The sequence below is a fragment of the Silurus aristotelis genome (genome assembly GCF_946808225.1).
Source record: "Silurus aristotelis genome assembly, chromosome: 27".
Taxonomy (NCBI): Eukaryota; Metazoa; Chordata; class Actinopteri; order Siluriformes; family Siluridae; genus Silurus; species Silurus aristotelis.
In genome coordinates, this window is record NC_139600.1 from 14,265,727 (window position 1) to 14,278,596 (window position 12,870).

General features: G+C 38.6%; 1 protein-coding gene across 1 annotated transcript in view; it reads left to right on the top strand.

Moving 5' to 3' along the window:
• Positions 1-12,870, top strand: part of ndst3 (N-deacetylase/N-sulfotransferase (heparan glucosaminyl) 3) — a 75,889-nt gene that overhangs the window by 34,363 nt on the left and 28,656 nt on the right. The window contains exon 6 of the mRNA XM_083532817.1: positions 9,386-9,514. Coding sequence (XP_083388943.1) covers positions 9,386-9,514 — 129 coding nt within the window. The remainder of the gene's footprint in view (positions 1-9,385; positions 9,515-12,870) is intronic.

Sequence of the window (12,870 nt, forward strand, 5' to 3'; positions counted from 1 at the left end):
ACTGCAGCAAAAGACATGAAGAAATGGTGGCACACTTGTGTACTCATTTAATTCTTGCTTAATTCAATCAAACGGAATAGAAGTACACTTTAGAATAAAGTCAAGTGAAATGTTTTTTTTTTTTATCCCCAATATATGGTCAGGGATGCTGTTCATCACCAGGAGCTCTGACAACATATTCAAACATAAACATTTTCGTAATTTTAATCCATACTTCATTTGATTGAATCAAATTATAATGAATACTATGCGCTTATATTATAAATCTGAAAGGTATTTTATCATGTTATCAACTGCAAAACTTACTCCTTTACAAGTTAAAAGTCTAATATGTCTTGAGTAAAAGTCTTCGAGTGTACTTGAATATTTGACTGAAAAGTGAAAGGCCAAAAACAGTTGATTTGTGAGGTTTTATTTCCTAAAATACAAATCGAATTGTACACCTGAACACTGCATTAACCATCAACACAACAACCTCTTCAACACGCCAGAATGAAACACAGATCAAACAAGTCGGTCACAACAAAAAAGATCAAAGTAGTAACAAAGTAGAAGAACCATTAGTATTCAATAGACAAATAAAGTGAAAGTAAATAATTTTAGATAAATATTTAGAGCTGACTGTGATTCGATGCGCCTCTCAGTCTCAACATCAACAAAAGTTTATTGAATTTATTCGAGCTCTTTTTTGCACAGAAAATGAGGCCAGCAGTGCTAAAAAGTCGTTTATATATCAAATAAAACTTTGATACCCAATAAAACTAGAAAGTTGCCAAAAGATTACTTAAGAACACTAGGGTACATTTACTCAAATACTTTACACCATTGGTTGTTACATTGGCGCCTGTCAAGGTGTGGGATATATTCAGGTCTGTCTCTGGATAGTGTCCTCTTCGTTTGGAGGCCACTCTGTGCAGCTGGGGACGGTTTCTTATCAACGCCTTGGGTGGTTCCATGAAATTCCGGAGTAAGAACGGGAGCTTTGAGGATGGTTTGGGACTTTAGTTAATGTCAACAGTTTGCTACACTGACTCAGGACCACAGTTTGCTTCTGAGCACCATTACTGCAATAAATGGACATTCAGTGCAACCCAGATGAGGATGGGTTCCCTCTTGAGTCTGGTTCCTCTCAAGGTTTCTTCCTTATGCCATCTCAGGAAGTTTTTCCTTGCCACAGTCGCCACTGGCTCGCTCATCAGGGACAAACTTACTTATAAAGAACATATTCACTTTTAATCACCACATTATCTGTGTAAAGCTGCTTTAAGACAGTGACCATTGTTGAAAGTGCTGTAAAAATAAAAATGTATTGAAAAATGTATTGAATTATGGAATAGTTCTCGAATAGGCAAGCATAAGGATCTTAGTGACTTTGGCAAGGGTCAAATCATGATGTTTCAGTCTGAGCATTTCAAAAAAAGGCAGGTTCTAGTGCAGTAGTTTCCAATGGTCAGGACCTACCAAAAGTGGCCCAATGAAGGAGAACCAGTCAACCGGACAAACAAGGCTAATTTATGCAGGTCAATGGACACCCCATCTAGCAGGACAAGTCTTTTTTGGTGCAACAGCCCAACTTTTTTGCCTTGGGGACATGGACACGATATTCAGCAGGTGGTTTAATGCTGTAGCTGACTTGTATATTCAAAACCCAAAATAAAATCAAACCATGCACTCTCAATCCGATCTCAGAATCCAACTCGAGCCATTGTTGATTGGTAGCACAGTGATGTTTCCCATTCCGACACTCAACCACACTTATTTTACTTCTGATAAATGATATAAGCTTCGTATTATTGCAATGAGCCGCTAGTGTCAGGGCTTCATAACCATTTCCTCCCAGAGGAAAGTCTTCATGTTTAAAGTAGTTGTGTTTTTCTCTTCCTTTTTGTCTTAAATTTAAGAGACAAAAAAAGAGAAAGAGTTGACTATGGGTTAACCAAAGGTTTTCTCTATAAGAATGCACTGGATTGTAAAAGCATCCCGAATGGAAAAGATCAGCAGAGGAGCGAAGAAGAGATGGAACGTTGCTGTGGTTCTTCAGAGACCTGTGCGATTCTGTCGCTGCTTGACAGGTTAATTATTCTGCTTGGTCAGTTCTGGTGTAATTTATTATCCTTTCAGACGATTTAAAACCTTCTCTTTTAACGCATGAACTAGATCGAGTAAAAATAACAATACGTGTTAAGTTGCACAAGTCTTCTGCATGTCTACATGTGTAGCTGCCAATGTTGTTGAATTGCTTGAATTTGTAATTGTAGGTAGCTGAGCTAAGTGCTGAGTGAACGAGTCAGTGGTGCTGTCAGTATTATTCGGGGGCCAAGCATGGAAGGTGCATGAGCACCCTATTGTTGTTGTTCTTCTTCTTCTTCTTCTTCTTTTGGCCAGGGTGTCTATTGCAGCCGAACTGACAAAAAGTGTTCCTGCTACTGTCACTCAATTTAATACCAAATTAGGAATATATCATCTTCAGGTGACTCTGAAAATAATGATCAAAAGAATATTAAAAACTTATATTTATGTGGCAGATGTCCTTATCCAGAGCAATGTCTATTTATCTTATTTATATAACCGAGAGCTCAGGGCCTTGCTCAAGGGCCTAGCTTGATGGTGCTGGGATTTGAACTAAACCTCTAAATAAAAAATCTTAACCCCTTAGCAACTATACTTCAAATGGTGGGCCAACAAACCTGTCAGCGGCACCACCAAAAGGAAGAAGAGAAGCTGGCGCTCAATATCTTGATATATCTTTACAACCATGATGACATGAGGCTATGCAGATTTCTTGCCAGCTCTACCTACCAGTCAAAAGTTACAATTGCATTGTAACAAAGTGATAAAAATTCTTTTCTCTTACTGCCGTTCCTATTCTTCCTCCAAATATTGTCCAATTAGCACCAAACTGTCCACATATCAATTTCTTCATCTTTCCTCCTACAGACACAGATTTCCACCACTGTCCATCATTAAAGCATTCACAACTAAAAAACACTCCTGAATTCCTTTGATTATGACTTTCCTGTGACTGCTCAGGAAAGCAATTGTAGTATGTCTGGGAATTTGAAGCTCGTTGAGTCTGGGTGCTTGGCCTCGGAAAAAAAATATATAATTGAAAAATTAATAAATAAAGTTCATTTAAAAATATGATATTTATTATAAAGTATATTATCAAACCGAATTTGCAGCCTGCTCAGTCTTTCATTCATTTTTTGGGTGGTGTATCGAATTCGTCTAACCCTAACCATAACCCTAACCCTAGATCTCCATTACTTTATCCTTCTATTATATTGTAAACTACTCTGACTTTGGTTGAATTTCTCTATTGATATAAATTATTTTGACTTTGCAAATGCTCACATGAAGTATCATGGCTAAGGTTCTAGCTAATTATATATATATGCTGTATATTTTTGCAGCTAGAAGCTAACAGGACATCACAATGTTGATGTTGTTTAATTGAACCTCAAGTTTAAGAAAAAAACAATTAATAAAATATGATTAATGCGTAATATGATGAGTGGATATACAACAATGTCCAATATGGAATGAAATATAGAGACTAGTGCAAATGTAGATACATTTAATTTCTGGCATTTATTAGATGCTCTTATCCAGAGCAACTTACATTTATACAACTGAGTACTTGAGGGCTAAAGGCCTTGCCAGAGCTTGTAGCAGCTTAGCAGAGCTGTGATTTGAACTTACAACCTTCCAAGCTGAAGTCCAACATCTTTACTACTGAGCTACCACTTATCTGAATACGGACATAAGGACAAAAAGTCTCATCTCACCTACACTTATTTTAGGAGCAGGTAATGTTTTTAAGCTATGAACGTATTTACACTAATCACTTTGCTGGGAAAGCAATGCTAGTAAACTTAGCAGCTTGTTTGTAACTGAGGTGTTAGAGAGGGGCATGGGGTTCAAACTGGGGTATATATAATCAGGGAATCCAGTCTGACTAATGCTGCAGTGGGTCTCTGTTAGCAATGTTAGCATTTCTGGAGGTTTTTTTTAAGGACCCACAAGAGTGTGTGTTTCAGACTGAATTTATGTTTTGGTTTTTTGTCCATTGAAGGAAATTGACTTTAATACATTTACATAAAATACACTCATATCTTGTCCAATGAGTGTGTCGTGATTAAACCTCAGAATGATGTACAGCGGGTCGTATTAGAGTAGTAACGAGCTCATATCGAAATAACGCACTTCCATTTTCAGAACCCCAAGACATAAATAACGACATATGTGCTATTCCAAGAGTTAGTAAAGTCTCATGTCTCAGGATTGCATCATTCTGACCTTCAACTCGAGCCTTTTTTTGTCTAATTTTGCCTCATGAAGTATCAGATATTAAGCCTGTTTCCAAAGTCAGATCATTTGATGTAGGTATAATATTTCTTGGTGAAAATTTTATTTTGGGAATTGTAAAAAAGCGTGAACATGAGACTTGGTGTATGGACCTCAAATATACAGCTTGTAGCTTAAGTATTATTTTTTTGTTATGAACTTGCTATGGGCAAGATCTTCCTTCAAAACATACAATAGGAAGATAAAGGCTTAGTTTAGAGACTTAAAAGAGCGGAATAATAAGTTTTTCAAAATATGAATGTAAAAATTGAACACGTATTGTTACATTAGATTAGCATCTAAAATCTAGTCTTTAACTAATGCACATATAAATCCATTTATTTTAATCCAAACATAGGAAGAAGTAGCTCAATGGTTTAGATGTTGGATTCTGATCAGAAGATCATTAGTTTAAATCCCACCACCACTACGCTCTATTGCTGGACCCCTAAACAAGGTCCGTGACCCTCAACTGCTCAGTTGTATGAATGAGATAATTGTAAATAAAGTTGCTGTGGAAAAGGACGTCTGCAAAATGCTGTAAAATGTAACTTGAATCAGAAATTATGAAAAACGCTCAGATTTAAGTGTTCAGGAATGAAAAAAAAAGTCACTTGAATTCAGGGTTGTGTAGCATTTTTACCAATATCACAAAACAGCTCGACAGAAATAAATCATTTCAGAATAGACATTTTAAATGATTACACGTATCCTTATGAGTTTGTCCCCAATGTGAAAGAAACGACAAAATGATGCTTCTTCGGTCTGCATTTTCTATCCTTTTATTTCTTTTCAGGCTTATTGATGAGTGTTTGGGTGATGGTCAGGAGGTCATCCTCTGAGTAATCTACTGCAAATAATCTGTTAGCTTTAAAGACCTGATTTACATTCTTTCTCTGATTACTGAATACATCTCTGAACTCTGAATATTTCCCTCTATGAGTAGACTTAATAGACAACAGTATTGGGACACCTGTTTTTACCAGATGTATGTGGTTCTTCCTCAAACTGTTACCACAAAATTGAAGGCACACAATTGTAAATAAAATATTCCCTTCACTTGAACATGGAGACGCGAACCTGCTCCAGCATGATAATGGCACTGTGCACAAAGCCAGCTACATGTAGATGTGCTTTACATGGGTTGGAGTGGAAGATCTCCTGCTATAGCGCTCTGACCTCAACATTATGAACATGAATGAGTGTGAGCACTGACTGCACTTCAGGCCTCCTCACCTCACCTACATCAGTACCTGATTTTATTAACACCCATATGGCTGAATGAGCTCAACTCTCCACAAAATCTAGTGGAACATCTTCCCAGAGGATTTGAGGTTATAACAGCAAATAGGGACTCCCTGTGGAATAGAATTTCCAGAAATGTTTAGGTGCCTACAAATGTGCTCCATATAGTGTATATAAATTTGTGTTAGGTTTATGGCAAATGTAATATCTACAAAAATTATATATATATAATTTTTTTTTTTATTTAATTCATTTTATTAGTTTGTTTTTTAGTCCCTATCAGTCTGTCTCCCTCTCTCTTTCTCCCAATTGCTAATATTATCATTCATATGCTAATATTTCCACTCCATCCCACTTAGCATTCAGAAGTCAAGTCTGTACGAAAATGTTACTGTTTTTGTTTCTTCTTCATCCCCATGCCGATGATTCACAGCATTTTTATTGTTTCTTTTTTTTTTGTAAAGAACTCGGAGGATCAAGCGAAAGCAAACGCAACCCTCGTTTATTAAATCTACCAGAGCTCTAGTTGTACATGCGTCAACTCCCTTTTTTTTTTTTATGCCGAAAAAAAAAAAGGATGAACGTCACAAGGAATTGCTAAATTCCCATAATTAAGCTGTCGTGTCCCACAGCAGAGACAATGGTGCCCTGACTTTGATGAGATCTTTGAAAGAATGGAAAGTAGCATAAAGAAATTTGTGGCAAACACCAAAGCGTGACTGTCTTACTCAATTCAAACACATCGCAAGTCAACTTTTGATGCTGAAATGCATTCCTGGTATGTATTTATTTATGTATTTTATTCACATTCGCCAAAGGTTTCTCTAACAAAGATTTATGATTTTAGATGTTAATATCTAGGTAAAACTATCAGGAAGAGGTGAAATAGATGAACTGAGAAGATCCAGGCCTTGGGTGCAGTCGGTGTTCACATTCATCCCAAAGGTGTTCAGTAGGGATGAGATCAGAGATCTATAACAGGCCACTCAACTGGAACAGGTTTGGGTTTTCCAAGTTCAAGTGAATGCAAAATTTTATAATAGCACATCTAAAGACGTCCTGTACAATTATAGATTGATTTGATTGATTGATTGATTGTCGATGGAGGGATGGAGACTCCCTTATCCTTTATCTGGAGCACGTTACAATAATCTTATTTATACTCAGTTGAGGATTAAGGGCCTTCAGCCTTCATAAGAAGTTCATATTGTAGAGCACTCTGCAGCTGGGGATGGTTCTTCCTCATCAGCCTAAAGATCCATGAAGTTACTGAGCAACTCAAGAACTCTGAGGATGGATTTTGACTGTGATTAATATTAACATTTTAATATTAATTATTGGAGCCGAGATGAGGACTGGGTCCATTTTGAGTCTGGTTTCTCTCAAGGTTTGTTGCTCATGGGAGTTTTTTTGCCGCAGTCATCATTGGCTCACTCATTGGGCATAAACTTTCAGTTATAACACTCTTATACACTTTTATTACTACTTTCTGAGACAATGTCCATTTTTAATAATAATAAATAATTAATACAGATCATTACTTGCTTTTCAAAATCAACAGTGTGAGTGACAGGAAACAGAAGTGCCAGACATGTCCTCTTCCTACAGTCATGCCATGCACAAAATCATTAGACACTTATTGCAGGAAAACCCCGCCCTGCCCTGCCCCGCCCTGCCCTGCCCTGCACCGCCCCACCCCGCCCCACCCTGCACTATGGAGACACTACCTCTGAATAAGGAACTTTCCAGTCCAAAGCAGTGTGACACTTTTCAGAGAGAAAAGAAAGAAAGAAAGAAAGAAAGAAAGAAAGAAAGAAAGAAAGAAAGAAAGAAAGAAAGAAAGAAAGAAAGAAAGAAAGAAAGAAAGAAAGAAAGAAAGAAAGAAAGAAAGAAAGAAAGAAAGAGATAAGCAAAAAGAAGTAAAGACACTAGATTCATCTCTCATTGTGTTTTGCTGCGTCTCCTCTTCTTGTTCACGTGAACGCTGCAGGGTTTTGCACCTCATACTCTTTAAGGTGGAATGGGGGCTGAGTTCTGCGTCGTAGGCGCGGATACTCGCCAGAAGGTTGTTCTGACATCCTACTTCTGTGGTAAGCACACTTATCCGGCTCGAAGGACCAAATGTACGGGATTTCACTATCTCTTGTGCGCTGATCAGGAGGTTGTACTCGCCCCAGCGTTTCAGTAAAAACATGGTACAGGATTCAGAACACTCAAACTTTACTGAGTTTAGGATTGATTGTATATGAGAGAGAGAGGGAGAGAGAGAGAGAGAGAGAGAGAGAGAGAGAGAGAGAGAGAGAGAGAGAGGTAAAGGCAGGGCAGTATATTAGCAGGAGGACAGAGGGGATGTAGGATTTAGTGTGCTGAGGGTGGAATTGAATTTTGGGAAGGTGGCGCAGATTAAAATATTAAATCAAGGCCATCTGTCCGATCCCCAATCTGCTCCATGCCTTTTTCTGCAACTGTTCATAATTCTGCCTGTGCAACTGTACATTGAAGTGTGTGTGTGTGTGTGTGTGTGTGTGTGTGTGTGTGTGTGTGTGTGTGTGTGTGTGTGTGTGTGTGTGTGTGTGTGAACCAAGGCAAGGGATTGTGGGTTACATTCTTTTTATTATTATTATTATTATTATTATTATTATTATTATTATTATTATTATTATTATTATTATTATTATTATCACGGCAACCATTTCTAATTTTTTTAAACACATAACTCTAGACTCTAGTCCAAGAAGATAGATAGATAGATAGATAGATAGATAGATAGATAGATAGATAGATAGATAGATAGATAGATAGATAGATAGATAGATAGATAGATAGATAGATAGATAGATAGATAGATAGATAGATTTCAATTTGTGCACATTTTTCTCAGAAGATCTGCAGCTGATAGAAGTAGCTCTGTGTGTGTGTGTGTGTGTGTGTGTGTGTGTGTGTGTGTGTGTGTGTGTGTGTGTGTGTGTGTGTGTGTGTGTGTGTGTGTGTGTGTAAGTGTAAAAAAGATAGGGTTGCTTAAGCCATTCACAGAAAGCTGCCTGCTTGTGTAATAAATACGGTCTATTGAGGGACCTCATCACTGTGGTGCGTGCACACACACACACACACACACACACACACACACACACACACACACACACACACACACACACAGTTTCAGATTATAGAAACTCGCCAATACACTGCCGCTCTTTGAAAAGTAATATTCACTTTGTTGAACAAGGCGAGTTGAACATTCTCACACACACACACACACACACACATACACACACACACACACACACACACACACACACACACACACACACACACACACCGAAAAAGAGAGCAATCTGGGTTGCTGTAATAAGGCGCAGAACGAACAGCACTGTTACTGTGTTATCTTTCCCACTCCATTCTCTCTCTCTCCTTCTTTATCTTCCCCTCTCTCACTCTTTCTCTTCCACTGTCAGCATTTACCTTTCTCCCCCTCTCCGAATTGTTTTTCGATTTTTTTCTTTTTTTTTTTTGCTCAGAGAGGCACTTTTCACACAACATGAACCCCTGGTGACAAAATACAGTAAATTCCACTCTTGTTAAATACGGAGTACAACACATGCGCACATGGAATGTCTTACCGGTTTCACTTACTGTCTGTGGAACTCTAAAGACTTGTAATTGGTTCTAATTATATAATTTGTGTGTGTGTGTGTGTGTGTGTGTGTGTGTGTGTGTGTGTGTGTGTGTGTGTGTGTGTGTGTGTGTGTGTGTGTGTGTGTGCGCATGTGCGTGTGTGTATGTGTGTGTGTAGGTGCTGCCACGTCAGACCTGTGGCTTATTCACACACACTATCTTCTACAAGGAATATCCTGGAGGCCCAAAAGAGCTGGACAAAAGCATTAAAGGAGGAGAGCTTTTCCTGACTGTTCTCCTAAACCCTGTGAGTCAGCACACACACACACACACACACACACACACACACACACACACACACACATACACACAATATAAATGTCTCCTTTAAAAACAAATCATCATATTAGCAACATGTTAAAGGCTACATACAGATGCATTTTCCCAAAAAAAACAAAAAAAAAAAAACTTTTCCGCCAGGAAAACACTCATGGTTTTGTATTGTGTCTGCTTTAAATGCCTAAGAATTCATCTTTAAGTTCATTAACTTCTCATAAAATCAGTGCAGTGATGTCAAAAAAGAAGTGCCAGGTCTAGTTTTGAGTTGTACAGGTCATGTGTCTTATTTTTAAACCTGCTAATGTCTCAGTCTATGACATAAAACCATGTTTTTCAAATGTATCTATTTGGGAAAGTGAATAAAAAATTCCATGACAAAAAGGGTATCTCCGATTGGACGGGTGTATAAAATGTTAAGAAAAAAAAATTGAAATTGCAGATTAGGATTAACGTGGATGAGACCTGAGTGATACTAGGCACTAGTACAAAGTTCAAGTATTGTGACCTGTAGATTTGTATCACCGTATTTCAGCATCTTCTTTAAAAGAATATAAACTCAACATTCGTGCTGTCCTGCGTATATGGTGCTGTTCTGCGTATATGGTGCTGACATTTTTTATATGGTGCTGTTCTTCTATATATGGTGCTGACTTTCCCTATATGGTGCTGTCCTGCATATATGGTGCTGACTTTCCCTATATGGTGCTGCCCTTCCGTATATGGTGCTGACTTTCCCTATGTGGTGCTGCCCTTCCGTATATGGTGCTGACTTTCCCTATATGGTGCTGCCCTTCCGTATATGGTGCTGACTTTCCCTATATGGTGCTGTCCTTCCGTATATGGTGCTGACTTTCCCTATATGGTGCTGTCCTTCCGTATATGGTGCTGACTTTCCCTATATGGTGCTGTCCTTCCATATATGGTGCTGACTTTCCCTATATGGTGCTGTCCTTCCATATATGGTGCTGACTTTCCCTATATGGTGCTGTCCTTCCGTTTATGGTGCTGACTTTCCCTATATGGTGCTGTCCTTCCGTATATGGTGCTGACTTTCCCTATATGGTGCTGTCCTTCCGTATATGGTGCTGACTTTCCTTATATGGTGCCATCGTTCCTTCTATTGTGTGTATAGTGCCTTTTTTTTTTCAATTAAACATACACATATGTTTTCCTAACTTAATTGATTTGATATAAACATTTCTAAAAACAAAACAAAAAAACTGATGGATTGGAGCTGTAGCCTCAGGGTGTGGTGGTTTCGAGTTTTTAGAGGCTGGCTAGTTTGTGCTAGAGGCAGGATGTATAACACATCAGCATGCACTGAGCTTATCTGAATAAGCATGTCATCACTCCCGCTGTTGACACGACGAGAACCAAGACACTAAGTGGAGATGAGTGAATAGTCTGAGAGACAGGAATAAAGCAGAGCCGTGGGTTTTTTTCCCCTCTCCCCCTCTCGGCGATGCCCTGCCGCGCCACTCAGGCTCCGACGCTAAACTTAGCTTCAGTCTGCGGCTGCCAGAACCAGCTGTGTGTCTCTTATTAAATTACACATCTACAAATATTAATAAACATCATCACAGTAGGAGCTCTTCCCTCTCTCTATTTCTCAATCTCTCTATCACTTTCGCTCTCTCTCTCATTTACCTCCACCCCCTCCCACTCCCAAACCACCCCCCAGTGTCCTTTTTAAGCCTTCATTTCACTCGCTTTGCTCCTGCTTTCACTCTCGTTCACTCTCTGGGGTGCATGTCAGTGTTTTTATAGATTAATTTTCCCAGCATGCTCCTTTTTTCCCCCCATCATGCATTCCTTGGCTCCCCCACTGTGACTGTGCGAGCTTGAATCAGCTGCAACATTAAAACCAGGAGCTGGGCTCTTTGTGTGGAGGAAGTGGGTGTGGGGGTGCTTGTGTGTATGAGAAAGAAAGAAAGAAAGAAAGAAAGAAAGAAAGAAAGAAAGAAAGAAAGAAAGAAAGAAAGAAAGAAAGAAAGAAAGAAAAAAAAAGAAAAAAAGAAAGAAAGAACATACAATGTCCAGCTTTATGTTGTTCAGGAAGATACATTTCTTTTCTTCTTACATACATTTGAACCAAATGTGTATGACAAATGTTACCATGACAACAAGAAAGTGTGTATGTTGAGTTTTGTTAGTGTAGTAACTACATTTATTCTTATTGACTTAAACAATACAAATGTTCTCTGGATAATGTTCTTCTGTTCCAAACCTGCTAGAGAACATTCATATGTGTCATATTTCATAATGAGACTCTGCTGTTACCAAGAGATACAAATCATACTGGTATACACAGTGATGATGATGATGATGATGATGATGATGATGCTTTTGGTTGTAGTGGCATTGATGATGATGATGATGATGATGCTTTTGGTTGTGGTGATGATGATGATGATGATGATGATGCTTTTGGTTGTGGTGATGATGATGATGATGATGATGATGATGATGATGATGATGATTTTGGTTGTGGTTGTGGTGTTGATGAAGATGAAGAAGAAGATGATGATGATGATGATGATGATGATGATGATGATGCCTTTGGTTGTGGTGTTGGTGAAGATGATGATGCTTTTGGTTGTGGTAATGATGATGATGATGATGATGATGATGATGATGATTTTGGTCGATGAAGATGAAGAAGAAGATGATGATGATGATTATGATGCCTTTGGTTGTGGTGTTGGTGAAGATGATGATGCTTTTGGTTGTGGTAATGATGATGATGATGATGATGATGATGATGATGATGATGATGATGCTTTTGGTTGTGGTGGTGATATTGATATTAATAGTGGGGATGACCATGGTGGTAGTGGTGGAGAGTATAAAGCTAATAGTGTTGGTGACGATGAGACCAGTTAAGACGATGATGATGACGATGTTCGTGGTGGTGGTGGTGACGTGTTCAGAACTTCTGATCATGAGAATTGCACTGTTCCCCTGTCACTAACTCTACTGGAATAAACGTTACAGTGGGATTTCAACTGGTGAACGCAGATGGTGTGATTCCAACACTGCGCACGGTCATTATCACCGCACCGGGGCATTTCACTCTGAATCACAGTCCGTGTTCGACCAATCAGATCAGTGGAGCGATTCTAACTGTTGTATAATTGACCCATTAGTCACATTATTAACTGGCCATTAGGCTGCATGGGGTAATAATATGAGCTCAGTACTGTGAATTAGAGGGAAAAGTGAGAGTGGTGGTAAAGAGAAAGAATGGAGAGAAATAATAAGAAAAACAGTGTCTACACTGATCTACACGGAGAGTCAAAACTTTTAGCACCCAATATTTTACCC